This window comes from Balaenoptera borealis (genome assembly GCF_965194805.1).
Source record: "Balaenoptera borealis genome assembly, chromosome: 2".
NCBI classification, from domain to species: Eukaryota; Metazoa; Chordata; class Mammalia; order Artiodactyla; family Balaenopteridae; genus Balaenoptera; species Balaenoptera borealis.
Genome location: NC_138867.1, coordinates 125,737,312 through 125,763,972, shown reverse-complemented (window position 1 = coordinate 125,763,972; position 26,661 = coordinate 125,737,312). Strand labels below are relative to the sequence as shown.

The 26,661-nt window shown below is 38.0% G+C and overlaps 1 protein-coding gene and 1 long non-coding RNA gene across 12 annotated transcripts in view; one reads left to right on the top strand and one right to left on the bottom strand.

Annotated features, from left to right (window-relative positions):
• Positions 1 to 26,661, bottom strand: part of LOC309624596 — a 467,785-nt gene that overhangs the window by 44,755 nt on the left and 396,369 nt on the right. The window lies entirely within an intron of this gene.
• JAKMIP2 (janus kinase and microtubule interacting protein 2) overlaps positions 1 to 26,661 on the top strand; it is a 197,235-nt gene that overhangs the window by 141,554 nt on the left and 29,020 nt on the right. For 7 of the 11 annotated variants that reach the window (XR_014242000.1, XM_082382680.1, XM_082382679.1 and 4 more), the window contains 14 exons: positions 2,437 to 2,646; positions 4,491 to 4,589; positions 5,835 to 5,981; positions 6,876 to 7,016; positions 9,076 to 9,132; positions 10,054 to 10,173; positions 11,117 to 11,245; positions 13,921 to 14,004; positions 14,689 to 14,751; positions 17,268 to 17,366; positions 18,534 to 18,632; positions 20,334 to 20,387; positions 21,985 to 22,050; positions 26,112 to 26,180. Coding sequence is in view for 10 of the 11 variants with exons in the window: in XM_082382680.1 (XP_082238806.1) it covers positions 2,437 to 2,646; positions 4,491 to 4,589; positions 5,835 to 5,981; positions 6,876 to 7,016; positions 9,076 to 9,132; positions 10,054 to 10,173; positions 11,117 to 11,245; positions 13,921 to 14,004; positions 14,689 to 14,751; positions 17,268 to 17,366; positions 18,534 to 18,632; positions 20,334 to 20,387; positions 21,985 to 22,050; positions 26,112 to 26,180 (1,437 nt within the window). In the remaining variant the exon portion in view is untranslated. Of the gene's footprint in view, positions 1 to 2,436; positions 2,647 to 4,490; positions 4,590 to 5,834; positions 5,982 to 6,875; positions 7,017 to 9,075; positions 9,133 to 10,053; positions 10,174 to 11,116; positions 11,246 to 13,920; positions 14,005 to 14,688; positions 14,752 to 17,267; positions 17,367 to 18,533; positions 18,633 to 20,333; positions 20,388 to 21,984; positions 22,051 to 26,111; positions 26,181 to 26,465; positions 26,630 to 26,661 lie in introns of those variants that run through there. The other 4 variants (XM_082382678.1, XM_082382685.1, XM_082382683.1 and 1 more) reach the window with 4 other exon arrangements.

Genomic DNA, 26,661 nt, shown 5'->3' with positions numbered 1-26,661 from the left:
TGTGACTGTAAAATGTTGCCTTTGCTACACTTTCCAAATTCTTTATCTGCAATTCATACTATCGCATTAGTTGACAATAAAGACCAAACACAGTGCAGAAATATTGGTCTCTGCACTGCCTTTGGTTTTTAAGACAACAATTGCTGATGAAGAAAGAATCAAGACTGTGAACTCTGGAGTCAGCAGGTAGGTAAATGAAAAGGAAGCTTTACATTAAATATTTTTGCTTGTCTATGGTTTTAATGTAAAATCTACAAATATATCTACCTGTTGGTCTGTAATTTTTTTCATGATTTCCTTTCACCAGCACATTGCAGAAGCAGACATGAAACCCCTCTTAATAACAATGTAAAATCTAATCTGTCTGACGATTTGTTCAAAAATTGGGTGCAAACAGAAAAACAGGGGAAACTTTTTCATTAATACAGATGCACTTGTCTTCCATTTTTTCCTTCTAATCCTGTTCTTACTGCAACACCCAGTTTTATTTTTGGAACTGAAAAGGAGAGAAATGGGAGCTATTCTGTGTAGAAAATTTTCCCAGGGAATTCTGATATGTACCCCCTCCCCATCTAAGAACTCGAAATTTGGAAGATTTTCAGTATTCTGAAACCAGAGTCCATATTTATAACCAGCATGCAGTAGAGACTCCTTGACACTAGGTACTGGATATTCTACAGAAAACCACTTTGGGAAAATGCTGGAAGGATAACCTTGGCATAAGTATAGCATAGTGCCAAATAGAATGGGCTCTAGGGTCATAAGACTGTATTTTAAATCAGGCTTCATCATTTATTAGTCATATGACCATGACCAAGTTCTTAACCCTTTGGATCCTCAGTCGTCCCCTGTGAAATGGTGATAACAGAACCTATATGATAGGATTGTTATAAAATTAGACAAGGTATGTAAGGCTCTGAATGCCTTGAATGTAGAAAAAGATCAATAAATTTCAGTTATAATGATGAGGCTGATTATATGGGTGTAGTGGGGTGATTTCCCAGCCAGTTCAGTTATGTAGGGTGCATAAGAACCAGCTAGGAGCATACAGATCTGGAGCTATGATAAACTGGAAATAAACCATAGATGACAGATCTAACAAAGGAACGTGCAACTTAGATGAGAGTAACACTGGACTCAAGTCTCCTGCAAGGAGATAAAATAAAGACAATGCTTTTACTCCCAAATTAACAAGACAGTGTTTGATTACTTGCCAAGTTATCAGATGATGTCACAGCACTATGGCCTCCCAAAAATGATCTAAAATTTTATCCTGTGACTTGGAGGCAGTAGCTCACAGAGAGTTACATGTGCAAAGATGTGATTGTATAACACAGTTTCTGTCCCAAATATATATAAATATGTGTTTTGGTCTTAGGAACACAGCAAAGAAAGATTTATACCAAGTGATTTGTTATATATAAGGAGACATTTTTATAAAGAGGAGAACAGTATAGTATTGTTTGTATTAAATGTGTCTATTCTATTTCCATTTTTAAGATTCTCATGGAATATAATGAAATGAGAAGAAAGGTTTTACCTAATGGCTATGCTTTCTTCAGAGATTGTTTATAGATATTAACTTCACTAGCCCTCACCCAGGGATGGCAAAAAGTTTTCAGTCCAGTGGACCTCTGATCAACTGGTATCAAATGCTTTTGGCCTTTAGTTGAGAAGTATTTCTGAGGCCATGCCCAAGCTTAACAAAAATGAGTGTTGGGATCAATAAATATATCCCACAGATATAGGTGGGAAAATAGTGACTAATATTACCAGGTAATTTCTATTCCGGTTCTTGTCCCAACCATGATTTTCTGACTGTAATAGTAAAATGGTTGCTAAGAACTGGCTGCTCTGAAAAATGGGTAGGAATGGAAAGAGCCATACAACATGAACCATGGAAGGACAAATTCACCACTTGAATGCAAACATATTGGCCTTAGGAAATGATGAGGCTACTGGAAATACTGTAGCTTCTTCAGTTACAAATGAGCCGTTCATAGTTGTTACTGCTATTTAAACTGAACTCAAAAGTCATTCCCCCAAACAGCAGGTAACATCACACATTGTCCTGGGAAACATTGTGGTAGAATATTTAGCATCTGTCTTTATTAACACTAATGAACTGTTTTAAAGTTAACTTTTGCTTTCCATATCCAACCAAACCAGACTGTTTCAAACAATATATTGAATCACAGCATCTACATAGGATATACTAGAGAGAAAAAATTACCCTCCTTGACACCTAATTAGTCTAGGATGGCCGTTCATTACATATTCTTGCCTTGTCTGATTCCTGAATTCAGTATATTTGTCATATTCATGATTTTTTTCCCTATATCAATCAGCAGAAAAAAAGTTAAGCTCATGCCACTGTAAAAATGCATTTCTTTGCAGCATTGTTAAATAAAATGTCATGGGTGTCATTTAATTCAGATGGATGAAATCAAAGCCAAGGACAGGATCATCTTTTCCCTGGAAAAGGAACTGGAGACCCAAACAGGCTATGTACAGAAACTCCAGCTGCAGAAGGAGGCTTTGGATGAACAGCTCTTTCTGGTCAAGGAGGCTGAATGTAACATGAGCAGTCCAAAACGAGAAATTCCGGGAAGGGCAGGAGATGGCTCTGAACACTGCAGCAGTCCTGTAAGTCTATTCAAGTTGAAGTTAAAAACTCAGGAGTCATCTTTTATTTAGCGCCTAAGTTTTACTTTTCACTTAAGCTCTTTTCCTGTTTACTACAGAGCAATCAATTCCATCTCCTACTATAAAACAAGCAAGTATCTTGGGAGCAGGGTTTTCTAAACTCATAGACAACAAAGTGGTCTGTACTGCATTAGCTGATCACAAGAGAATTACATATCTTTTAAAATCCTTTATAGAATTTTTCTAGCCGTGATACCTGTCCAAACATCAGCATATTATATGAATCATAAATTAGATGAAAATACTTTGCCTCTTGGCAAGACTGGTCATTTTCCCTTGTATGAACAATTGAGTTGAAAATTGGTAAAAATGGTTATCATGTACAGGGGTCAAAATGTATAACTGTGTAAAAGACTAAACCATTTATAATCATCATCTGAAAGCTTCAAGTCTGATTGAGTTTGACACTTATTTTCCTGGATTTTCATCATTTTATATGAGAAATTATTTTCAGAAGTTTAGTGATAGAAATCAGCTTGTATATAGTTTACTTTCATATTTTATACCTTTCGAATTATTTAGTGCTAAAAAAGATGACAATGTATTTTTTAGGAACAGAGGTAGGTTCCAAAGTAGTACTTAGAACTGACTAATAAATAATTTATGAATATATGTGTGTGTGTGTACATATATATATATATCTCCCAGTAGGTGGTGGAAAGAATACTGAACTAGGATTCAGCAGATGAAAGTTTTAGTTCTGTCACTGACACTTACCTGCAGTGTAGTAAAACTGTCAAGAGAATGGGCTCTAGAGTCATACCCTTTAGTTTAAATCCTGGATCTGCCATTTGCTGTGTGACCTTAGGCAGATCCTTTGACTGCTCAGAGCTTCCTCATCTGTAAAATAGAGGCAATAGTGGTACTCCATAGAGCTGGTCTAAGGTTTAGAAGAAAAGATATGTAAAATATAGAGCATAGTGTCTCGCACACAGCATCCAATACATATTAGTATAGACCTTGAACAACTTAACGACTTCCCTGAATCTTACCGGTTCTGCTGAATCCTCTAGGATATTGTGAATCAAGGAATAGAGCGTGTGTGAAACTGCTTTGTCAACAGTACAGCACTATCAAAATGTAAGATGATAATGGAATTGCAACTGTATAGGTCCTATGGACTCTAGAGCACAGAATTAATCTATGACTGCTGTGTGTAAAGTGATTCCATGACTATTATGCCAGTGGGGAAGCCAGCTGATCTGGGCAGAATCTACCAGTGAAGTCTGTCCTATAATCTACTGTCTTCTATACATGAAGGTAACGCGCCAGCCTTCTGAGTCTGACCTTTTTCTCCGGGGTATGCAGGAATTTGCAAATCCCATCCTTATATCCTGCTCTATCCTCTCTTTGGCTAAGAGTAATAGCAGGACATCTGTCTAGGCTGTGGGAAGCAATGTGCAGCCGTGACACAAGGGATGAACCTCATGTAACCATGAACCTCATGTAATCACAGCGTGACCTTGGTCTCACAGCTCACAGATCTCATAAACTGATCCAACCATCTACCACTTCCGTTGCCAGGAGCCAGGGCTCCAGGGAGTATCTGCCACATGGAATTCATTTACAATTTCAAGCAGGCTTGATCTTAAACCCAAGCAGTGAATATTGGGGATTGGAATAGGGTAAATATTTACTCTTCTCTGAATAAGAGAACATTTTACTCTCAACTCATGAGCCAAATGAAAGGAACCAAGCCTATTACTTTTATGAGCAGTATTCTAAAATTTTGTGAAAAGTATTATTGAAGAAATAATACTTTTAATTTTAATTTTCATGTGTAGGATTTGCGAAGAAATCAAAAGAGAATAGCTGAGTTGAACGCCACTATAAGAAAATTAGAAGACAGGAATACCTTGCTTGGAGATGAACGAAATGAATTGGTGAGTTCTAAGCAAAATTTTTTTATTTTATTATTTTTTAAACATTTTGTTATAGTAGTATATACGATGTTATAGAAGTATAGCACAATAAAGAAACGTGCACAAATAATAAGGTATGGCTCAGTAAATATGCCCAATGTGAAACACCCATATAACCACTACCCAGGTGAATAAGTGGATGATTACCAGCATCTCAGAACTTCCCCTTTGTGTGACCTCTTTCAATCACCATCCTTCTAAAGTTAACCACTATACTGAATTCTCTCACTATAGAGGTCTATTGCCATTTTTAAAATGTGTTGTAGGGAATTCCCTGGCAGTCCAGCGGTTAGGACTCGGCACTTTGACTGCTGGGGCCCAGGTTCAATCTCTGGTTGGGGAACTAAGATTCCCGCAAGCCGTGCAGCCCAACCAACAACAACAACAAAATATGTTGTAAATGGAATCATATGATAATTACTCCTTTGTGTCTGGCTTTTTTGCTCAGCATTGCATTGGTGAGAGTCATCCACTGTGTTGCATGTAAAATTCATTCATTTTCACTTTCTATCATATTCAATTATACATGATATAATTATATATTTATTGTAAAAGTATAAACAATATATGATATAATATGTATATACAATTATATGATAAATATATATATATTCATCTATTGTTAATGGACATTAATGTTGTTTCATACCAATTTATAGCTGTTAGTGGTGCTGCTACATGTCCTGGTGAGAAAACGTGTTCATATCTGGGGGAATATACTAAGGAACAGAATTACTGGATCATAGAGTATGCATGCAGTCAGCTTCAGCAGTTGCTACCAGTTTTCCACAGTTGTCTTAACAACTACATTCCCCCCAACAATGTATGAGAGTTGTAGTTTCTCCATGTCTTTGTCAACATGCAAAGATAATTGGTCATTTTAGTCATTTTGGTGGGTGTGAGGTATATTCTTATTGTAGGATTTTCATTTTTATTTTCCTTCTTACTAATGAGGTGGAGTAACTTTCAAATATCTATTGGCCTTTTGGGTATCCTGTGTGATTTGCCCTTTGTCTTTTGCCCATTTCCTTTTGTGTGTTCATTTTCTTATTAGTATTAGGGACTTTTTACATCATTTTTGGATGTTTGTGTTTAAAATATCATGCTCTGTGCCTTACATTTTACATTCTTTTTGGTGGCTCTTGGTATAATGAAGTTATTTTCAGCCTCTAAACACAAGGGACACATTCTCTTATGTCTTCCCAGTTAAAACGCGTGCGGGAAGCTGAAAAACAATGTAAACCTCTTCTGGAAAGGAACAAGTGCCTCGCCAAGAGAAATGATGAACTGGTGGTGTCTTTGCAGCGCATGGAAGAGAAGCTAAAAGCCGTTACCAAGGAAAATTCAGAAATGGTGTGTACCACAGACTCTGCAAAACTGCAGCTTCCTTCTTTTTATTACTCTATTAACCTGACTTCCTGGTATTTCCCAGTTTATTTTTAAAATACAATGCTATTTGTGAAAGCTTAGATTTTTCCCTTATGTAAGCAAGGAACACATAAGGAAGAAATTAAGAGAAGGTTGCTGGCTCTGAATTTTGGGGGGTTTCTAAATTTTGCCGAACGATGGGAGCACTTCCAGGAATCTGTACACTCTCCAAAAGCTCCAAAATAGAGAAGCAGAGTTTCAACCTAGCTCCTCAGCCACAGAAACCTCCTTCCAGGATAAACAAGGTCCTACTGTATAGCACAGGGAACTATATTCAATATCCTGTGATATTCCAGAATGGAAAAGAATATGAAAAAGAATATATATATATATATATATATATAACTGAGTCACTTTGCTGTACAGCAGAAATTGACACAACGTTGTAAATCAACTAAACGTCACTAAAACTTTTTAAAAAATTAATAAAATTTAAAAAAAAGAAACCTCCTTCCAAGAATTTCACTAATGTGCACTTTGTGGAACCGTACAGTGGGTACCCCACATCTCCTAAGATCTTGCATAGTAACTGAGAATAGATGCCATCATTTGCATTATATATAGAGGTGACGTGCTACCGTACTCCTTCACAGACTTCCCTTCCAGTTGTAGAGATCTTCAGACATTCCCAATGATTTCCACCTATTACAGCAGACAAAATGTACTTGACGGTGTTAGTTGGTGTGTGTGTGTATTGAAGCTGGGCCATTTTCACATTTAGCTGTAGCCTCATAAAGTTGCTACAGATATTTTATGTTAACCACTAAAGTTTGGGATTTTCAAAGTCTCCGCCTAAACTTTCTTTTTTTTTCAACCCAGAGAGAAAAAATTACATCTCATCCACCCTTGAAGAAATTAAAATCTCTGAATGACCTCGATCAAGCTAATGAAGAACAAGAGACAGAGTTTCTAAAACTTCAGGTCATTGAGCAACAGAACATTATTGATGAGCTCACAAGGGTAGGTCTTGATTAATCTATAAACTCTAAGCTGTTTCCAAGGACAAGTAGCCAAGAAATCAGCATACACTAGAAGCATTTAATAATTTTGGTAACACAAATAATAGCTGCAAAGCACATTAAAATAATTCCCAAATGCATTATAATGTGAGTAGGTGGATTGTGTGATGTCTCTTATAATTGCTTTCCAGTATCAAGATTCTGAGGCTCAGAGATTAAATATTTTGCCTACAATAACAGGACCATAGGTCTCTTGTTTCCCAACACCTGATTCAGTGTCTGGCACATAGTGGTAGTTTAATAAATATTTGTCAAATGAACAACAGTATCATAATGACATAACAGCTGAAATTCCAGTCCAGATCTTCTGACTGTGACTTCAGTACCTGCTGAAGCAGGTAAAGCAGTTGTTACTCCCATCTGCATCGGGCTGAGGCCTGTGTTACCTACAGCTTTGGGCTGAGACCTGTATATGTGTTTGGGTTTTCCTCTTTGCCTCTGTCTTTATTCTGTGAATGACGTCTGTGATCACTCTTCACTTCAGGACCAAGCCAAGGCTCACAGAGGTGAACTAGTGATGGAGGAGTTTCAGGCAGTAGTCTCCAGAGTAGGGTGAGCAAGATAATTTACTGCCATTGAGGGAAGAAAAGATTATAAATTCTGCTTTATAATTGTTTATGGTTCACCCTTTTAAAATTTTCCATGTTGAGTGTATGTTATAATGCATATGCTACGTTTGGAGGGTCATCTAAGTATAAATTTTAGAAGTTTTGGATATATTAAGGTTGCATGATCAAATTACTTTACTTATAAAGGTGAAAAATCAACAAAGTTAACACCACTGGCTTAACCAGATTATGTTAAACATGCGCTTCAAAGCTCTATGCCCCTCACTTCACTTCCACATCCTTAATAACTCATAAATCTCACAGATTCACTAGTCCAGGAATTTGCTGGCTTTGAGTATCCTGAGTTTAAGCTAAAAGTTTCTTACAGAATTTTGAGATTTTGAGGCATGTCTACCAGACTTTCAAGGAGACATAAGTATCACTTATTCCATCCACTTTTTTAAAAAATATTTATTTATTTATTTATTTATTTGGCTGCGTCGGGTCTTAGTTGCGGCACACGGGATTGTCATTGCAGCGTGTAGACTTCTCTCTAGTTGTGGTGCACGGGCTCCAGAGCACGCAAGCTCAGTAGTTGTGGCTCGTGGGCTCTGTAGTTGTGGCACGCAGGATTGCCCTGCAGCATGTGGGATCTTAGCTCCCAGACCATGGATCGAATCCGTGTCCCCTGCATTGTAAGGTGGATTCTTAACCATTGGACCACTAGGGAAATCCCTCCATCCACTTTTGAATTTGTACAGTAAGTATATGGAGTATTTAGCAGGTGAACACCTAAGTCCCAGGATATCTCATTTCACAAAAAGAATGAATTAAGAAATCGATCGTTATTTCTAGATATTCTTTGAATTTCCCAGAACTAACAAGGACCACCCTCTCCTCCAAAAAAAGAAAACACTAGATGATTCCAACCAAGCAGATACCCTCTTCCCATTTTCAGAGGCTACAGGTGAGAACAAGGATCCAAGCATAGTCAAAAGATAGCTTTCTATGCTTTTCAAGTGATTAAGTGAACAGAATGTTTTATTCTTTAAAATAAAATAATATTTTTTTCAACACCTAAATTTAAAATAATTTGGGATCTGAGAAAATTGAAGAATTGTGCTTTGGGAGAACATGAATGACTATTTTGTTCTTGATTTCAAGTGTAAAACACTTGAAATCTGATTAGCAACACAGTGTACACAGTGTACTTCCTGACTGTGAGGCTGTCAGATCCACATAATCAGGAAAAGTTGTAGAATATTCTTCCTTTGAAAATACTTAAGTATCAAACCCAAAGTTGCCAAAATTTATAAAACATAATCTTATTTTAAATAGAAATATGTAATGCCTCAGGGGAAAAACAACTCTGTCTTTGGGGGAAAAAAAAAAAACCCTACGGGGAAATATGTACCAACTCAAGATCTGAAAAGTCGTTAATCTATTTTCCAGGACCGGGAAAAGCTCATTCGTAGGAGAAAGCATAGAAGAAGTTCCAAGCCAATTAAGGTAATGAGGAAACTAGGTTATCAGGCTTTTGCCACACACAGAGCCAGAGAAGTGAGGCTTGCCAAGGAATCTTCCTGCAAAGATGCGATAAATCAGATGTTCCTGAATTGCAGCAAACCCTGGGGTTTATCTGCCAGAAGAAAACCTCTTCTCTTGACAGTTCTCAGAAGTCCAAAAATGATTGCGTTGTGGATCTTAACCTGAAAGGGTTTGCTTTAATATGAGTTCCTCTTAGTGAAGAAGCCACTAGGTTTGACACAGAAAGGGTTATCTGACAAGCTGGAGAGTCACACTCCAAGAACATGCAAGAGATACTTATGATTTGATGTCTCCCCTGAATAATATTAGCATCTGATACCCATCCTATAACTGATTAATATATTTTCATTATTCACTTGGGCAATATTATTGATAATGATACTCTCAATCCACGAATATCTGTATAGCCTCTTACAATCCACAAAGTTTTGTTATTTAATTTGTCAGTGTGTTTGATTTTTGCTTTTAACAGTTGCATCATTTGATTTGGATGTAGAATTAGATGATATGAGTTGATAATCCCCTTCCCATAGATGCCTGGACTTTCAGAATTCCTTGATTATATTTTAAATACTGGACCGAGAAAATGACATAAAATCATCATGGTATAAAATGTAACATAAAAGAGGATACAGTGTTTTTATGAAGAGAGCCAAATATTAATGAATCTTCCTCCGAAATATCAGAAGTGAAATAACATAGGACAAACATTTATTGGAATTATTGTGTTCATGCCTAATATGTTTATTTCATCAAAGAAGCATTAAAGGATCCATGTCTTCTCTGTTCATTTGCATGTTTGCCAGTTGACAGTGCTTTAATAATATGTTGACTTTCCCCACTGTTAGTTTTGTTGGTAAATATGTACTGTCCCTCCATTAGAGGCCTGTTTTGGACCCATTTATTGGCTACGATGAGGACTCCATGGATTCAGAAACATCATCCATGGCCTCATTTAGAACAGACCGAACGCCAGCTACTCCTGACGATGACTTGGATGAAGTAAGCTTTTTCACTTCTCTCATCTTTTGTGATATTGTCACCACATCTTTCGTTGAAGGGGGAGAAAAAACATTTCACTTTTTATCTGCTTTATGAACAGTGCATAATCTCATAATAGTGACCAATATTGAGACTGTGCTTGACTTTGTTACCTCTTAGAAATAGCTTCACCTATGTTATGTAGCCCTTGTAGAAACTTCTCTGAAGTTCAGCTCTGTAACTTGAAGACTTATTTCAAAATAAAATTATTCTCCCAGATTCTTCATCCAGAGAAGGCGTGAACCAAAGGAGAAGCTTAGAGGAACAGCTTTTAAATAAGTCTAAGACAGTGTTTAGCAAAGTTTCTTTGTCGGCCACCTTCATCTGAACTATCTAGGGGGTTCGATTACCATGAAAGTTCCTGGACCACACAACTCCTGACTCAGGATCTTGAGGGTGGAACCCCCAAATCTGCATTTTTCACAGAACTCCTTGGTGATTGTATTATGCTCTGAAGTTTGGGACCTAATGCTGTAAAACTATGTTTTTATAATTTATCTGGGGAAGAAGTTGTTAGATATGAATGTATTGAAAGGAACTGAAACTAAAACTCTGATTATCATCTCCTCAAATTTGGATCCAAAATCTGGGTGTACGTTTTTCTCATTTGGATCCAAAATTGTCTGTAATCCAAGCCCAAATGGGTAATAATCAGAAATGTATAAATAAGCAAATGCTTCTCTTATTAATGAATACTTAAATATTTCTGAAATGCGCATCTAGAAAGTGTCATAATATTTGTGCCCATACACATACTTTAAAATTAAGAATAAAATCACATAGAATCCAATATCATACAAACCTTCATTTCTCTTTAAAAAATGGACAAATGCTAATATTTCACATTGAACACAGGACCTGAACATAACATAATTATTTTTTGACTTTTTTTTTTAACCTCAAGAGTCTAGCAGCTGAAGAATCTGAGCTACGATTCCGACAATTAACAAAAGAGTACCAGGCTCTCCAAAGAGCCTATGCCCTCTTGCAGGAGCAGACTGGAGGCATCATTGATGCTGAAAGAGAAGCCAAGGTTAGTGTACATCTGGGAGAGTTCCCTGAATAGGCTTGCGACAGTCACAGCATAAAAGTATTGCAGACATAAAAGTACCAATAGGGTAGCTTTCTCTGTACCCTTCTCTCCACTGCAGTTTTGAACTGCTTTATCTTTTATGTCAACAAACCTTGGATCTAGAGACATTAGAACCAGCTTAGATCGATGCTTTTGTTCCTTTAAAGATACTTGAGTACATAGTCTTATTTTTGCTATTTGAAAACTTGTATTTTCAAAGCTAAACAATGTTGAATTTTGATAATCCATGTTTTTTAGTTTCTTGCTTTTTAAAAAAAAAAAATTTTATCTTTCAAAAGCAATGGTTAGCCAGTTCTTTTTCTTAGTTAATAAGTGCACAGTATTACATTGACAGCTTACTGAGAATTGTCACTAACAGTATTTCACTTAACCCTTGTGCCAGCCCCCTAAGGTGGGTATTATATAAAAGAGGAATTTGAGGCTCAGAGAGGTTAATTGAATTGCCCAAGATCACACAGCTAATAAATGCAAAACTGGGATTCCAAGTCATATCATACTGGGTCAGTTGTTTTTTCCATTATGTTGCAACTGCCTCTCATAAGTCTGTTTTTTAAAAAAAACCACATACAGTACTAATACTTGACATTTATTGAGTCGTTGCTGTGCTTCAAGCATTGTACTGAGTACTTTATATGCATTATCTCGTGTAATCCTAAAACAACTCTATGAGTTAGATGCTATTATTAACTCCTTTTTACAGGAGAGGAAATAGTAGCTTAGTAGAAGTTAAATGTAGCTTAGTTAGGTTAAAACCAGGGTATGTAGCTTAGATGAAAGCTAGGATATGAACCTCATCCTTCTGAGTTCAGTCATAACCACCATGCCATAACTGCCTCGTAGGTTAGTTTACCTGGGGCAAGAAAGAGTGTGACCATCCAGTGATTTTATCCTACTTCCTAATTAGAAGGTCTACAATGTACTGAGGAGTGTTGTAGGAACTACTGTTAGTTGGTTAGTGGGAAAGGATAGATATTATAGCTATATTTTTAAATGGTAGCATACATACATACATGCACATACACATACATAAGAGAGTAAACATTAAAGAAAACCCACCGTGATTTGGAATAGACAGGTAAGCAATCATTAGGAAGGGATGTGTGTGTGTGTGCTTTCATGTCTGTGCCCTAATACTGTAAGAGTTGTGGATTCCTTTATCAGTATTTACTACCCATTCTTACCAGCATAGGATTGGTCAACTGAAATAATAGCATATGCCTGGTTTTTTGGAGAGGTGACGACATAGAACCCAGTTTTCTTTCTCTAGTCTCACTCTCCCATCAAAATACAGGTTTAGCATTGTTTATGGCCATTAAAGTAAGACAACTTACTATTCTGAGCAAAATAGTCTAAAACAAATCAAGATGTTGGGAAAAGAGTAGTAGAGTAAATTCAAAGAAAGTAGAAATGCAAAAATAGTATAGATGAAAAAGTATCAGTGAAAACAGAAGACCTAATCATTTCAAGACAAGGAAGAAAAATAGGTTATACTCAACACCCATTCAAAGTTAAAATAATTCTTTTTTTTTTTTTTTTTTAATTTATTTTCGGCTGTGTTGGGTCTTCGTTGTGGTTCATGGGCTTCTCATTGTGGTGGCTTCTAGTTGCAGAGCATGGGCTCCAGGCACACGGGCTTCAGTAGTTGCAGCACACAGGCTTAGTTGCTCCGAGGCATGTGGGATCTTCCCGGACCAGGGATCAAACTCGTGTCGCCTGCATTGGCAGGTGGATTCTTAACCACTGTGCCAACAAAGTTAAATTAATTCTTGGCAAACAAAGCTTGGAATTTTTTAACCTGATAAAGGTAAATATAACCTTTAACAGTCCAAAGAAATATTCTCCTCACGGTGAATAATAAGAAAAGAATACTTACCATCGCTGATTTTGTTCAACTTTGTTGAACCTATCCAGATCATAAGACAAGGAAAAAAATACGTGTATGACCAGAAAACAAAAAAAGCTATTTTTCACAAAAAGTAGGATCATATTAAGAGAGAATACAAGTGAATCTAAAAAATTACTAGACCAAATGAAATAAGGTTGTTCCATACAAATCAGTGTCCCAAACTGCTGATGTGCACACATGTGCACACACACACACACACACAAAACACATGATAGATACATATATACATACATACATACATAGATTTGTATTTAGATTTAAATATAGGGCACAAAGTTGGCTTTGAAAGAACGGAAGGATTTTTGGGGAGGCAAAATGGGAGAAGGCTTTCCAGAAGGGGAAGTCGTTCAAATAAAGAGAGAAGCGGAGAGGTACAAGGCATATTTAGGAAACAAGGAGATCACCAGCAGGTAAGGGATGGACCCTGTGTTGATAGTGGTGGGAAAAGATTGGAAACATAAGAGAAGTTCTCGAATCCCAAGCTAAACAGTTTGAATTTTAACCTGATGGTAAAGGGAGCCACTGAAAGTTGTACACAGAGAATTTAGGTTGTAAAAATAGATTGAAAAGATTCTTTGGTGATAGAATATTCTTTTTTTTTTTTTTTTTTTTTCCCTCGCTTGTTGAGTTCTAATCAAGGAACATGAGGGGAAGAAAAATGTTGTGTTGCCATTTCACTTACTGAGTTCTGGAATTTTGATTTCACTAGGCTCAAGAGCAACTCCAGGCAGAGGTGCTAAGGTATAAAGCCAAAATTGAAGATCTGGAAGCGACTCTGGCTCAGAAAGGGCAGGTAGGCATTTGGTGGCTCCCACTTCCGCAGATGCAGACAATTCAGTCTGACCCTCCTCTAGATCACGCTGTGCATGGGCCCATCCAGGACACGGCTTGGCTCTCCACAGTGACCTTTCTCAAACTGTGTCAGAATGTTCAACTCTCTGTTTCTGTCCCTGGTGTTTTGTTGGCCAGAGTGTGAACCCAGCTACAACAGTGAATGAGGCTGGGCAAGAGAGAGAATGCCAGAGGAAGAGGAGCCCTGTACACATAGCCTAGAGCGGTCATGAGCTGCTAAGACCAAGACCCACCCCCTCAAGCTGCATTCTTTGCCTCTATGCTACATTTATGGTTCTGCATTTTAATGTTTTCCATCCATATGTATCTAGCCTGTGTGCATTCTGACCCTTTTCACTTTTTGCCTGTGTGGTCACTTCTGAGTCCCCAGAAGGCTGGTCCTGGATTATTCAGACTTAAAAAGATAGGGATAGTGAGTGACAATAAAAAGGGGGTTAAATTTTCCTGGCAACTTTGGCCCCAGTGTCTTGGAATAAGGAGCAGGCCGGGGTGGGTGTCATTTACCAGTCGTTGGCAGGCAAACAATCCGGGTGGAGAGAAGACAGCTCTGGCAAAGTGGTTTGACGACACATGCTCTTTCATGCCACTCTGAAATGCTGACTGCGCGATATTCTTTGTCAAACAGGATTCACACTGGGTAGAAGATAAACAACTTTTCATTAAGAGAAACCAGGAGCTTTTAGAAAAGGTATGTGGGGCGCAACACCCTAGTGGGGCAGAGGAGAGAATGATGAGAGATCCAGGAGCAGCAGGGGGTCCTCTCAGGAGTGGCACAGGGGCTAGGGGACGGGGAGGCTTTTCTGATGCTGTGCTCCCCTCTGCTGAGTGCCCAACTGTATCTCTGTCACTGCCATCACCATCAGTTGAGTGGCACGTGGTGTGCATGGCTCTGCGCTGGGCGTTGTGCCGACTTGAAAGGACGTGATCCCTGAAACCTATTGATTTGTTACCCGTATATATATACTGTACGTATATATATACACACCCACACATGCACACATCCTATGTGGTTGTCCATCTACAAGAGCACCCTGTGAATAGGACTTGTTATTTTGTGCAAGGACACGCTGCAACCCAGCATAGACTGTGTTCTTACTGTTAATTTTTTGCTAATGTTGGCTGCTTGTTTGTTTAATTTTTATGAAAGAACATTTCAAAAGATGCATCCAGAGCACAAAAGAGCATTTCCAGGAGGTTGGAACAAATCAAGATGCAAAGGCATGGTTTCGGCCCAATAGATAGAATTAATTTGGGTTAGCTGAACATAGACTTTTGATTAAGGGCAGTGAAATACAACAGAGATCATTTTAAGTTCAAACGTGGCTTTTCCTTTGGTATTTCCCTTTCATGATGTGAAACGATTACAAAATAATCTCATATTATTCTTGACAGAAAGAGAATTTGAAAGCCCATTTGAAAAAGGGAAATAATTCTGTAGGGTGACGTAGAGTTATATAGAAATTATTTTAGGATTGTTTCTACCAATATTCACTAGCCTTGACAAGTAATAAAAGTTAACCGCAACACCCTGGTAAGCATGAAAAGGTAAAGAAGATGCTTGTCCTCCCCTCCCTCTGGTCCTGTCTCACTTTCTACATGATGAGAGAGACAGAGCTGATGTATAGAAGGGGGGTGGGTATTCCAGGATCGAGGACTGGTACTCTGAGAAAGGTTACAGGTCCCTATAAAGAAACTTTATGGACATTAGCCCTGGTCTATGAATTGTAGCCACCTGTGAACCACTAATATGATGGCTAGTGCTAACCACCAGATCCAGGAATCTCCCCAAATATCCCATCTCTGATGTCAATCCAAGATTCTAGGAAATAGTCAACTTCTGAAAACTTTCAAAAGTTTACTAGACCACAAAAATCTAGTGGAAAAAACTTGAGTTGGCTACATAAATTAATGTTACATAGTATCTCACTTTCCCCCATCTTTATTTTTCTATAATTTTTCTATATCAGGAGGCCATGAGAAAAAGAAGATTTTAGTAGTCTCCGAGATGCCCAGTAATAAGTGTTATTACACTTATTTATCATCTAAAAAAATAACTCCCATTATGTTTTCTTTCTGATTTTCTTTGGTCTGGATTTCTTTGGGCTAAAAGGGGAATTTTTTGAGCTCAGGCTTCTAAGAGTAAAAGAAAACCAAAGTGACAATAAAGCTAAACATTCTACTTCAAGTGTTTATCCTTGAGAAAGTAAGATTCAACCTACATTAAAAAGCCCCTGATTTTTTTTTTCTAAATTCAAGATTTTAAATAGCTACTGTACAGAAGGCCCACCCACACAGCTAATATCGAAGGCAGCCCCAAACCTATTGCAGATCATGAAAATGTTCTGATCCCTTGTGGACACGGGCACTGTGTACAGGGCAAGGCAGGTTTGTACACAACTAACTTAATTCCATGCTTCATCAGGTTACGCTAGATGTCCTACAGGAAAGCCCTATGGGAAAACAGAAGGGAGAGTTGTCACTTTGGATTGAGGAGCCAGGGGAAGGCTCTTATGTTAGGAGACGTCAAGGAAGTATAGGATTTCCTCATGTAGAAAAGGGAATTGGGGAGCCCTTTTCAGGCAGAGGTGAGCACAGACAGAGCTCCTGGAGTAACCAGAACATAGGGTAGATCTGGGTTTCTAGATTCAAGTGTGTGTGATCACATGTGAGTGTGTGTGTGTGTGTGTGTGTGTGTGTGTGTGTAGCCATGACAGTGATAACACCTAAATCTGGTGAGCAGATTATTAAGGTTTTTGAATTCCATTGAGGACTTCGGCTTTATTTTGCAGGTAACTGGAATTCAACAAATGTTTGTGTAGGATCAGAGCTGTTTTAAAAAAATATTTCTTCAACAACTTGTAACTCCAGAAATAAGAGGTGTCAGTCTCCATTATTTGCACCATTAAATCTAGTTCTTGGACACTGTCCCAGACAATAAGGGACAGAGTCACTATTCATAGCGTCCCTAGGCTTTATCTCAATGAATGGAGGCATCCTCCAGTATTTTCCTCTATGACCGGAAATACTCAACCAAAGGATAACTAGAGGGAAAACTAAAGATTTATTTTATTCACATCTACTTGGGACTTTTTTCATGTTCTAGACAATTTATTCACTGTGTAAATGAATGCTGTCCATGCTTGCTTTGCAAAGTTGTAGATGCTTTTCGCAATGTCCACCTAACTTGAGGATTTACTTTATCAGATAGAAAAACAAGAGGCAGAAAATCACCGGCTCCAACAGGAACTGCAGGATGCCAGAGACCAGAATGAGCTGCTGGAGTTTCGAAATCTAGAGCTAGAAGTAAGGAAATGATGATAATGATAATAAAAATATTAACATGCACTGAACCCATTCTTTGTGTGAGGTGCTAACTTAAGCATTTCAGATACATACTCTCATTGGACCTCACAGCCACAACCAAGATTTGATAGATGAGGCAACTGAGGTTAAATAACTTGCCCAAGTCCTGTGACTAGTACGTGGTGAAGCACTGATGCAACTCAAAATTGTCTGCTCAGATACTATACTTTACAACACTGTTGCCTTTATGAACAAGGCTAATGAATAATTTTTAAATAATTTGAATAATATATTTCAAACTTTATCAATATTTCATTGCTTTTAAATAATCATTTCCATCCTTCATTGAATTCTGACTCCAGAAAATATTACTTCAAGAATTATAGTTTAAAATGTACTATATACAAAAATATTTTATTTGTAGACCCTTGAATTTGTAAGTAAACTTTTTATTCTGTAATGCATTCTGCAAAAGGCTAAGAAGCAAGGTAATTTGTTTTAGGAAATACTTTGGTTAACTTGACCAAGTTTCAGAGTCTTTGTTTTTAAGTAAAACATATCAATCAAATCAAATGTTGACTGTATCATGCAGAATCTGGCTTAGGGTCTGGTTGAATGTGTGCTGATATGTAAAGGATAAGAAAATTTCCCATTTGATTTCTTTGTTATTTTGCCAGCAATTTCTTCTTGAGGTTATTTTACATTAGGTTTGGATAAAGTTAGCAGTTGGTATGCTTCAGTGAAGAAGAGTTAAGTCATCTTTGGTAGCCCACAAATCTTACTAATAAAGCTTGAGTGGATTGAATATGCAAAAGACCATGTGCTGCCATAAAACTTCATGGTCAGAAGAACATTCTTTGTGATACCTGAAAGCTGTAAATATTCATGTAGTTTAAAATGGAACTCCCCTTCCCACATTCCCTTGATCAAAAAATTTGCAAAACTGTATGACACCATGTTAAATTCTTCTCCCACATCTCTTAGTTGACTTATCAGTTCTTTTCCATTAAATTCAAGCATGAAGATCTTGAGTTCGATTTTTTTTTTTGCCAAATGGCATATTGATAAGCTGCTGAAATAGCATAGAGGCCACAGACAACTGGTTTAGTGATTAATCAGTTGTTGCTTTTTTTTTTAATTCCCAAATATTCTTCACTGTATTTCAAGGAAAGAGAGAGACGATCCCCTCCATTTAATCTGCAAATTCACCCATTCTCAGATGGTGTGAGTGCTCTACAGATCTACTGTATGAAAGAAGGTGTCAAGGTAGGCAGATGTTTCCTTGTGTATGTTGTAGACAGTAGAAAAACTGGGAATTGGAAAAGGGGAGGTTGTTTGTGACTGTTTTGTCTTTTGGTCACTGGATGTCATTTTGATACAAACTATGTAGGAACTGATAATAGTCACATCTATGGGAAAATCGACAGAACGTATACAAAATAAATGTGTGACAGATGTATGAATGGTAACAGCAAAAAAAAACAAAAACAAAAAAATAGGAAGCCATGATTATTTAGAACAGAGTAACATAAAGAGTGATACAGAATCAAAATATTAAGATAATTACCCTTGATTATCTGGAGGAAATATTAAATAAATTCAATATTTTAAGAAACATATTTCAAGGATGCCAGGAAAAAAGGTATTTGTTGAGTCCCTTTGTTGTGCTGTTCTAATTGCTATGGAATTCATCATCTTGGAATTTCAGTGTTAGAGGAAACCTTGAAATCATCTTGCCCACCATCTCTTTTGATGTGGGTGTTTTAGGGAGGATTTCACTTTTGGAAGGCCTTGGGGATTATAACATGTTGCTCACTTAGACAAAATATAATTTTGTCTTTAGTGATATTGGAATACATTTTAAATATTAAGGTCGAGTGGAGGTGGCTTCATCTCCTGGAAAATATATTGTCCCTCAATGTAACAGAATCACATAGTGACTGACTATTCCAGAGGTAAGGCTAGGAAGCCTCCCGCTCTTCCTGGTCTCTCCTTACCTTCTGCATGGCCCTTCCTGCTCCCACTCTGAGCTGCCAAATATACCTGCTTTAGTTGCCTTCTCTCTACCTCTGAGATTGAGCTAGACTTTTGTATTTCTGGCAGTAGGGATCTGCTATACTGTTATCTGAACCTGAGTAAGAGGAGAAAGTGGTACTTTCTAATGGGGAAATTAGGTCGAAAATTGTGCTTCTTTGACTTCTGTCTTAAATCACTCTCATGTTGTTTAAACTTCTGGCCTTCCTGGGCTGCGTGAAAATTTGTAAACCAAAGCAATTTTTTGATTCAACTCTAATTCAATGAGAAGCACTTTACTCTGTCTTTTCCTTAGATGTTTTGTTTTTAGATAAATCACAAACAATCTAATCAGTGCATGTAGTTTATATACAAGGGAACTCTTTTAAATGGAGTTCAGCTGCTTCAAATTGACTCAGGGACTATAATAAAAATCAGCTGTTTTCCATAGGATGGAATTAATGCTAAACACCTAAAAAATAGAACTGCTCTGTAGTTTTCTATGTGGCAGTCAAAATCTCAACCAGGTCAGAATTCCATTAATTAGAATGAAATTGGTTGGTTATTTAAATTTCTTTCCTGTTACTTTTCTTAATGCTTGAAATCTACCACAGTTGAAACAATTTTCAACAATCATAAGAAAAAAAGTTACTGAGCAAATCCCGAGTCCTTAGTACATCCTAGATGCTTTCATGTACAATCTCTTTATCCTCAAATCAGCCTATGAAGGAAGTATTTATTTTGCAGTTGGCGAAACTGAAAATGCACTGTTAAGTAGTTTTCTCAGGTTCACACAGCTTATAGAAAGCAAAGTGGAAATGTAAAAACAGCTGTGCCTGATTGAAAACAAACCCAGGAAGAGCAGGTCTCAAAATGTCCTCTCTAACTCAAGGTTCAGGCAGGCACTGATAGAATGGTAAGCCACGACTTGAATGAATCTCCTTGATTTTGCAGGATGTGAACATCCCTGATCTCATAAAGCAGCTTGATATCTTGGGTGATAACGGGGTAAGTAATGAATTGATTAAGTGCAGTAAAGATATGAATTTGCCTAAAGAGAAGCAAGAAATACTTGCCAATGCATCACGTATAAAATAGTAGCCAGTGAAGGGAACTATACTCAGTATTTTGTAATAACCTATAAGGGAAAAGAATCTGAAAATGTAATTATACACATATATATATGTGTGTAACTAAATCACTGTGCTGTACACCTGAAACTAACACAACATTGTAAATCAACTATACTTCAATTAAATAAATAAATAGAAAAAAACAAAAAAATAATAGCAAGTGAGACAGCAGGTTCACTTAAGCATGCGGCTTCTGGAAAAGTATCAACAAATCTATCAAACCACTCAGCTAAGGGATTGTAAGGATCTCTGGAAGGTAGTGGCAGAAGTGGGAACTGGTAAGGTGCTTTTCATGCGCAGGTTTCAGGTTTGAATGCCAAGGGAGTCTGCGGTGATTAAAGCTAATTACCTTCTGACTGTTGCTGGGAGGCATATGGGGGTGAAATTAATCAGTCATGCAGTTGCAAATGCTGCTAAATAGTAGGGTTGGTGGCAGCCCCATAAAAATGCACTAGGAAGCTATAATCCCTTTTCTTTCTAAAAACACCTTCCAGACAGGGTCAAGGCATATTAATTCAGTGGGAGGACCATTCACTGAGATACTAGATGAATGATGTAGGTAGGTTGAAGTAGTCACACTATTTTTTTCCCTTGAAAAATTACCAAAGGAGAGAACAAAATCAATTAAATCACATCAAACTGCTCTGAAGAGATTACTCTTTATTTCATTTTTTAAATATCTTTATTGGAGTATAATTGCTTTACAACGTTGTGTTAGTTTCTGCTGTATAACAGAGTGAATCAGCTATACGTATACATATATCCCCATATCTCCTCCCTCTTGCGTCTCCCTCCCACCCTCCCTATCCCACCCCTCTAGGTGGTCACAAAGCACCGAGCTGATCTCCCTATGCTGTGTGGCTGCTTCCCACCATCTTTATTTCATTTTGGTTTCTGCTTTTCTTTTTTTTTTTTTTTTTTAAGCATTTTTTTAACATCTTTATTGGAGTATAATTGCTTTACAATGGTGTGTTAGTTTCTGCTTTATAACGAAGTGAATCAGCTATACATATACATATATCCCCATATCTCCTCCCTATTTTTTTTTTAAACATCTTTATTGAAGTATAATTGCCTTACAATGGTGTGTTAGCTTCTGCTTCTGCTTTATAACAAAGTGAATCAGTTATACATATACAATATGTTCCCATTTCTCTTCCCTCATGCATCTCCCTCCCTCCCACCCTCCCCATGTTTCTGCTTTTCTTATGACTATTAATGCAGTATGCTTACAGTGAAACATAAAATCCAGTCAGCACTAGAGATATAAAAACATCACATTTAAGGTACTTTTTACAGGTTTTGAATGAACTCTTTGTTAAGAATTATTACTAAATAGAATAGGCCGTTTGTGAATGTTCCATGCATGCGTATGTGGCAGGCAAGTTAGGCAGTATCTTCTGATAGTATAAATGTCAAAAAGTGTTTTCAGCTTATTTTCTTTCTCCCCACCTCTCCAACCCCCGCCACAGAATTTAAGAAATGAAGAGCAAGTGGCTATAATTCAGGCCAGCACTGTGCTGTCCCTGGCAGAAAAGGTAATAAATCATACTAACATTCAAATCATCTCAGTGTCTGGCTTAACACTTGGGGTTGAAGAACAGTCTCTGCACATGATTTTGCATTATTGAATACCTAATAAATATTTTATTCTTCAGGGTGATATAACCCAGGTAGAATGAGAACACACAAAAGAAGAGTCTACACACTGATTTAAAGTGTGTGGATAATTCTTGCTTTGAAGTCTCTTAAAAATATAATTCTGTAAAAATGCAAAACCTGGATTACATTACTTAAGCCATCCTTACCAAGCAGGGAAACCAATAAAGAAGGGTTTTGTTAAGTGGTAAATTGGAGCATGGCTCTTTCTGTGGGCTTTTCCTTGGGTGTGTACATACCAGTTATTCCAACTGATTCTGTAACTTGGTGGTGGCTTCCTGCACCTTCATTTAGAAAGCCCAACCTGGGGACTGTCAGAAGAGCAACACTGAGCGTTCTCTCACCCCCTTGTGGCTAAACCTGGTAAATGCAAGAGAGGGAAAAAAGGAATGAGCCAAGTGAAGAAACCTGGTAACTGGCCGTATTCAGGGCACCTTGAGAATCGGCACATAGTTGACAGTCATGTGTACATGGCTGGATAAAGTAAGAACTTATGTACTATAAGTTCCTTGAGATGCTTTCTTAATTTCTAAATGCATAAAAAAGCATGTTGTAAATTAAATGAAACCATGAGCAAGCATTCACCTTGTTCCGGTCTGAAATGAGGGAATTCTACTGGTCAAATGACCCAGTTAAGTTACTCAAACAAAACAATGACATTTAAAAAAAATGGCAGAGGGAGAGGGAAGAATTGCTATAAAATAAAAAGTTACTTAAGAAATATTGAAATGGTCCTTTTTTGCATCCTGATTCAAGCAAACCAAGTGTGAAACAAAGGACATTTTGCTGACAACTGGGGATATTTTAATATGGACCAGGTATCAGAGGACAAAAGGAATTAATGTTAATTTTGCAAAGTGTGGAAATGGGCTTGTGGTTATGTTTTTTTTTTAAAGACCTTAAGTGTTAGGGACACACACTGAAGTATTTCATGTGAAATATCTGGGATTTGCTCTTTTAAAAACTTCCTCCCTTCACAATTTAATAACAGACCTTATCACTTTCCCTTTCCTCTTGCCATCAAATTAATAGCACCACATTGTCCCTAACATAGGTCTAGAATCCAGAATTTGGCAAGAGGGCCCCTTGGGAGCTGGCCCTTACCTATTTCTCCAGCACCCCACTTCCTTCCTTGGTCACCAACCAAGGTCCAGCCATGCACAAATCCTTTTGGGGCTCCAGTCTCCTCTCTCCTCTCTCCTCTCTTCTCTCTCCGGCGCTCTTTCTCTCTCTCTCTCTCTCTGTCTCTGTCTCTGTCTCTGTCTCTATCTACCTCTACATATTTTCATCTCTTGGTCCTTTACACTGTTCCTTTTGTCTAGATTTTCTTTTCTTCCCTTTCTACCTTTGTCTGGCTAAATCTTAATCATTAGACCCTCCCATAATGGGGAAGCCTTCCTATTCACCCAAGCCCAGTTAGGTCTTCTCACTCTGTGTTCCCACAGTGACCTGTGCTTCTGCTACCATGGCTTTTAGCAACTGTAATACAACCACGCTTTTTTTTTTTTCTGTAGTTTACTAGACTCTACACTCCACGAGGGCAACTCTGGAATCTGTTTTTCACTCTTTGTTTTCCTAGTTTTTCACACCAGAGCATCTCATCCAGTTGGAGTCATGAAAGGCTGTGATTCTTTATTGCAAGCTTTCCCTCAAGCTTCCTACTAAAAGCAGAAAGTACCGTATAGCACGTAGGAGCTGTTCTAGTAAAGCTTTGACGTATTAGTTCGTGCGTCCACTTACCTCCTTTGCAAAACAGGTGTGAGGGGTTCGGATTAAACAATCAAGGGATGATGCCTACGCGCTTAGCACTGTGATTGAAAGTGAGGAACCAGCTGAATAAGACACAAGCTTGTCCTTAAAACACTCATGGTCTGTGCAATTGCCTTTTGTGCAAATCTTTGCAATTCATAAACTAAAGTAACCCCCCCCCCGTGTTTGGGATTCACAGATAAACATTTCTACCTCCAAGTAATTGTAAATATCACCTTGAACTTCCTGAGACCACGCATTTGAATTATCTCTCTACCATCTGAGAGTGTGACCTTTAGCCAGAGGTTGAGCCTAGCCAAGTTTCCAACAAGGAAATCCTATTGTGACTTCGTATTACAAATAATAAGAGCAGTGACCTTATGTGAGGACATGTTATGGGCCAGGGACTATGCTAAATACTGTCTGTGCATCATCTCATTGCTCCTCACAACCACCCTATATTCATCCACTATTTTCATTTTATCTGTGAGAAAACTGTGGCCTGGGCTCTTCATTCCTCACCCTGCATCATCCGTGTAGTCAGGGTCGAGAGCCAACATACAAATCTATAGCTAAAGCCCATGACCGGACTACTTCACTTCACGGTTCTCTTAAAAACATAGTGTGGGATTTCCCTGCTGGCACAGTGGTTAAGACTCCGCATTCCCAATGCAGGGGGCCAGGGTTCGATCCCTGGTCAGGGAATTAGATCCCACATGCATGCCGCAACTAAGGAGCCCACAAGCCACAAGTAAGAAGCCCGCCTGCTGCAACTAAGACCCAGCGCAACCAAATAAATAAATATTAAAAAAAACAAACATGGTACACAAGAGAATTTGTTTCTCAATGGTAAATGGGCAGCAAGCAAGAGGAAGCATTTTAATAAAGCTTGATGGTACACAACTGCAATATGAGGCTGTTTACAAGAAACCCATGACTTTGGACTGAAATTTGTTTCATGAGGGAAGCCATGTGTATGTACAAGAGCTGAGAGATTAGCACCTCTCCAGTCTCCACGGCCTTTTTTCTTTCCCCATGTTCCTTACAGCCAAGGGGCTGTTGGATATGGTGGCCCCTTGTGAATACCAAGGCTTTAGTATATAGAAAAATGCTCAGTACACCACATAATTTATCACAAACAAACTAAGAAGAAATAGTTGGTAGTGAGGCAAATTTCTAACAGTGTGGAAGTACAAAAATGAATGTTAACCAAAAACTAGAATGTATTGGTTACCTAGTACGTGCAGTACACTGTCAGTAGGTCCTTAGGTTAATTACACCCTTTAATCTTCACATTATTATTAATCCCATTTCACAGATAAGAAAGTTGAGGCTTAGAGAGACCAGGTAACATTTCAAGGCCACATAGCCATGAAAAGCTAGGATTGGGATTAGACCCAAGGTAGTTGGCTTCTAGGACCCACACACTTAATTATTTGCCCAATTGCCTCCCTGAGGGATAAGCTGATGGTTAACTTGATGGAGACCCATTATAACAATTTATTCTCTGAAACCATATATGTGGTAGGCTCACACTATATTATTCAAAGTCTAAATTCATTCAGGGTATTGATCTGTGCTAATATCAACACCATCTAACAGAATGATATATTCTAAGTGTTAGGAAAGATAAGTTTCTGTGTGATTTAAAATTTGTCTCCACTCAACAAAAATGATTCCTCAACATTTAGCTGTAATCAGTGTCATATACTGAAAAAAATGCCATTTCTCCAGTCTCACCTGGCCTTCTGTCTTTCATCATGCTCCCTCCAATCATGGAGAATTAGACATACCTTCTGCTTGGAACTTGCCCCTCACCTTTGCTTAGTCATCTCTGACTCATTCCTTACACCCAGTGCAATTGTCATTTCCAAGAAAGCCTCCCATGGTGTCCTCCAATGAGGGCAAAACATGTGTTGGTCTTATTCACCATCACAGCCCTAGTACCTAGCACATTGCCTCACACATGGTAGATATCAATGAAGCCTTTCGTTGAATGAAGAATTAATGAATGAGTGGAAATTTATAAACTTGTTTCTGAGCTAAGAGATAAAATGTACCAAGTTTTCACTCCAATTCTTAGTCTGCTTCCTGAGATATAAGGGGAAGAGACTAAGCAGCTCAGGAGGCAGCACCATTTACACCATGTCAAGCAATCATGTCAAACACTTGTGTCTGGTTTACCCCTTAGTGGATCCAGCAAATTGAGGGAGCAGAGGCTGCCCTGCACCAGAAAATGATGGAATTGGAAAGTGACATGGTGAGTAAAAATGAGATGTCAGAAAACAAAAGAAAAATTGACAGGACAAATGGAAAACAACTGTTTTCTAGCAGTTTTACCTGGCACAGATGGAAGTTTGTAGCCTTGCCATTATTTTGTGTATAGACTGTGAAACAGAATGCCCAGAAGTACCCCACAATTTCAAGTTGTAGCCTCCAGAAATATCATGTTGTAATCTTGTAGTATTTCCAGAACTAATGCTGAAGAAAATCCAGTTAGGTGTTTTCTTTCTTAGGCTAAATAATTTTTCCACCAACTTTACAGAAATGATGAGTGTAACTTTGGTATTAAAAATCCCCAAGCCACCTCACTCCCATTAAGATGGCTACTATCAAAAAAAACCCAACAAAAAACAGAAAATAACAAGTGATGATGAAGATGTGGAGAAACTGGAACCCTGTGCAATGTTGGTGGGAATGTAAAATGGTGCAGCTGCTATGGAAAACCGTATGGTTAGTGG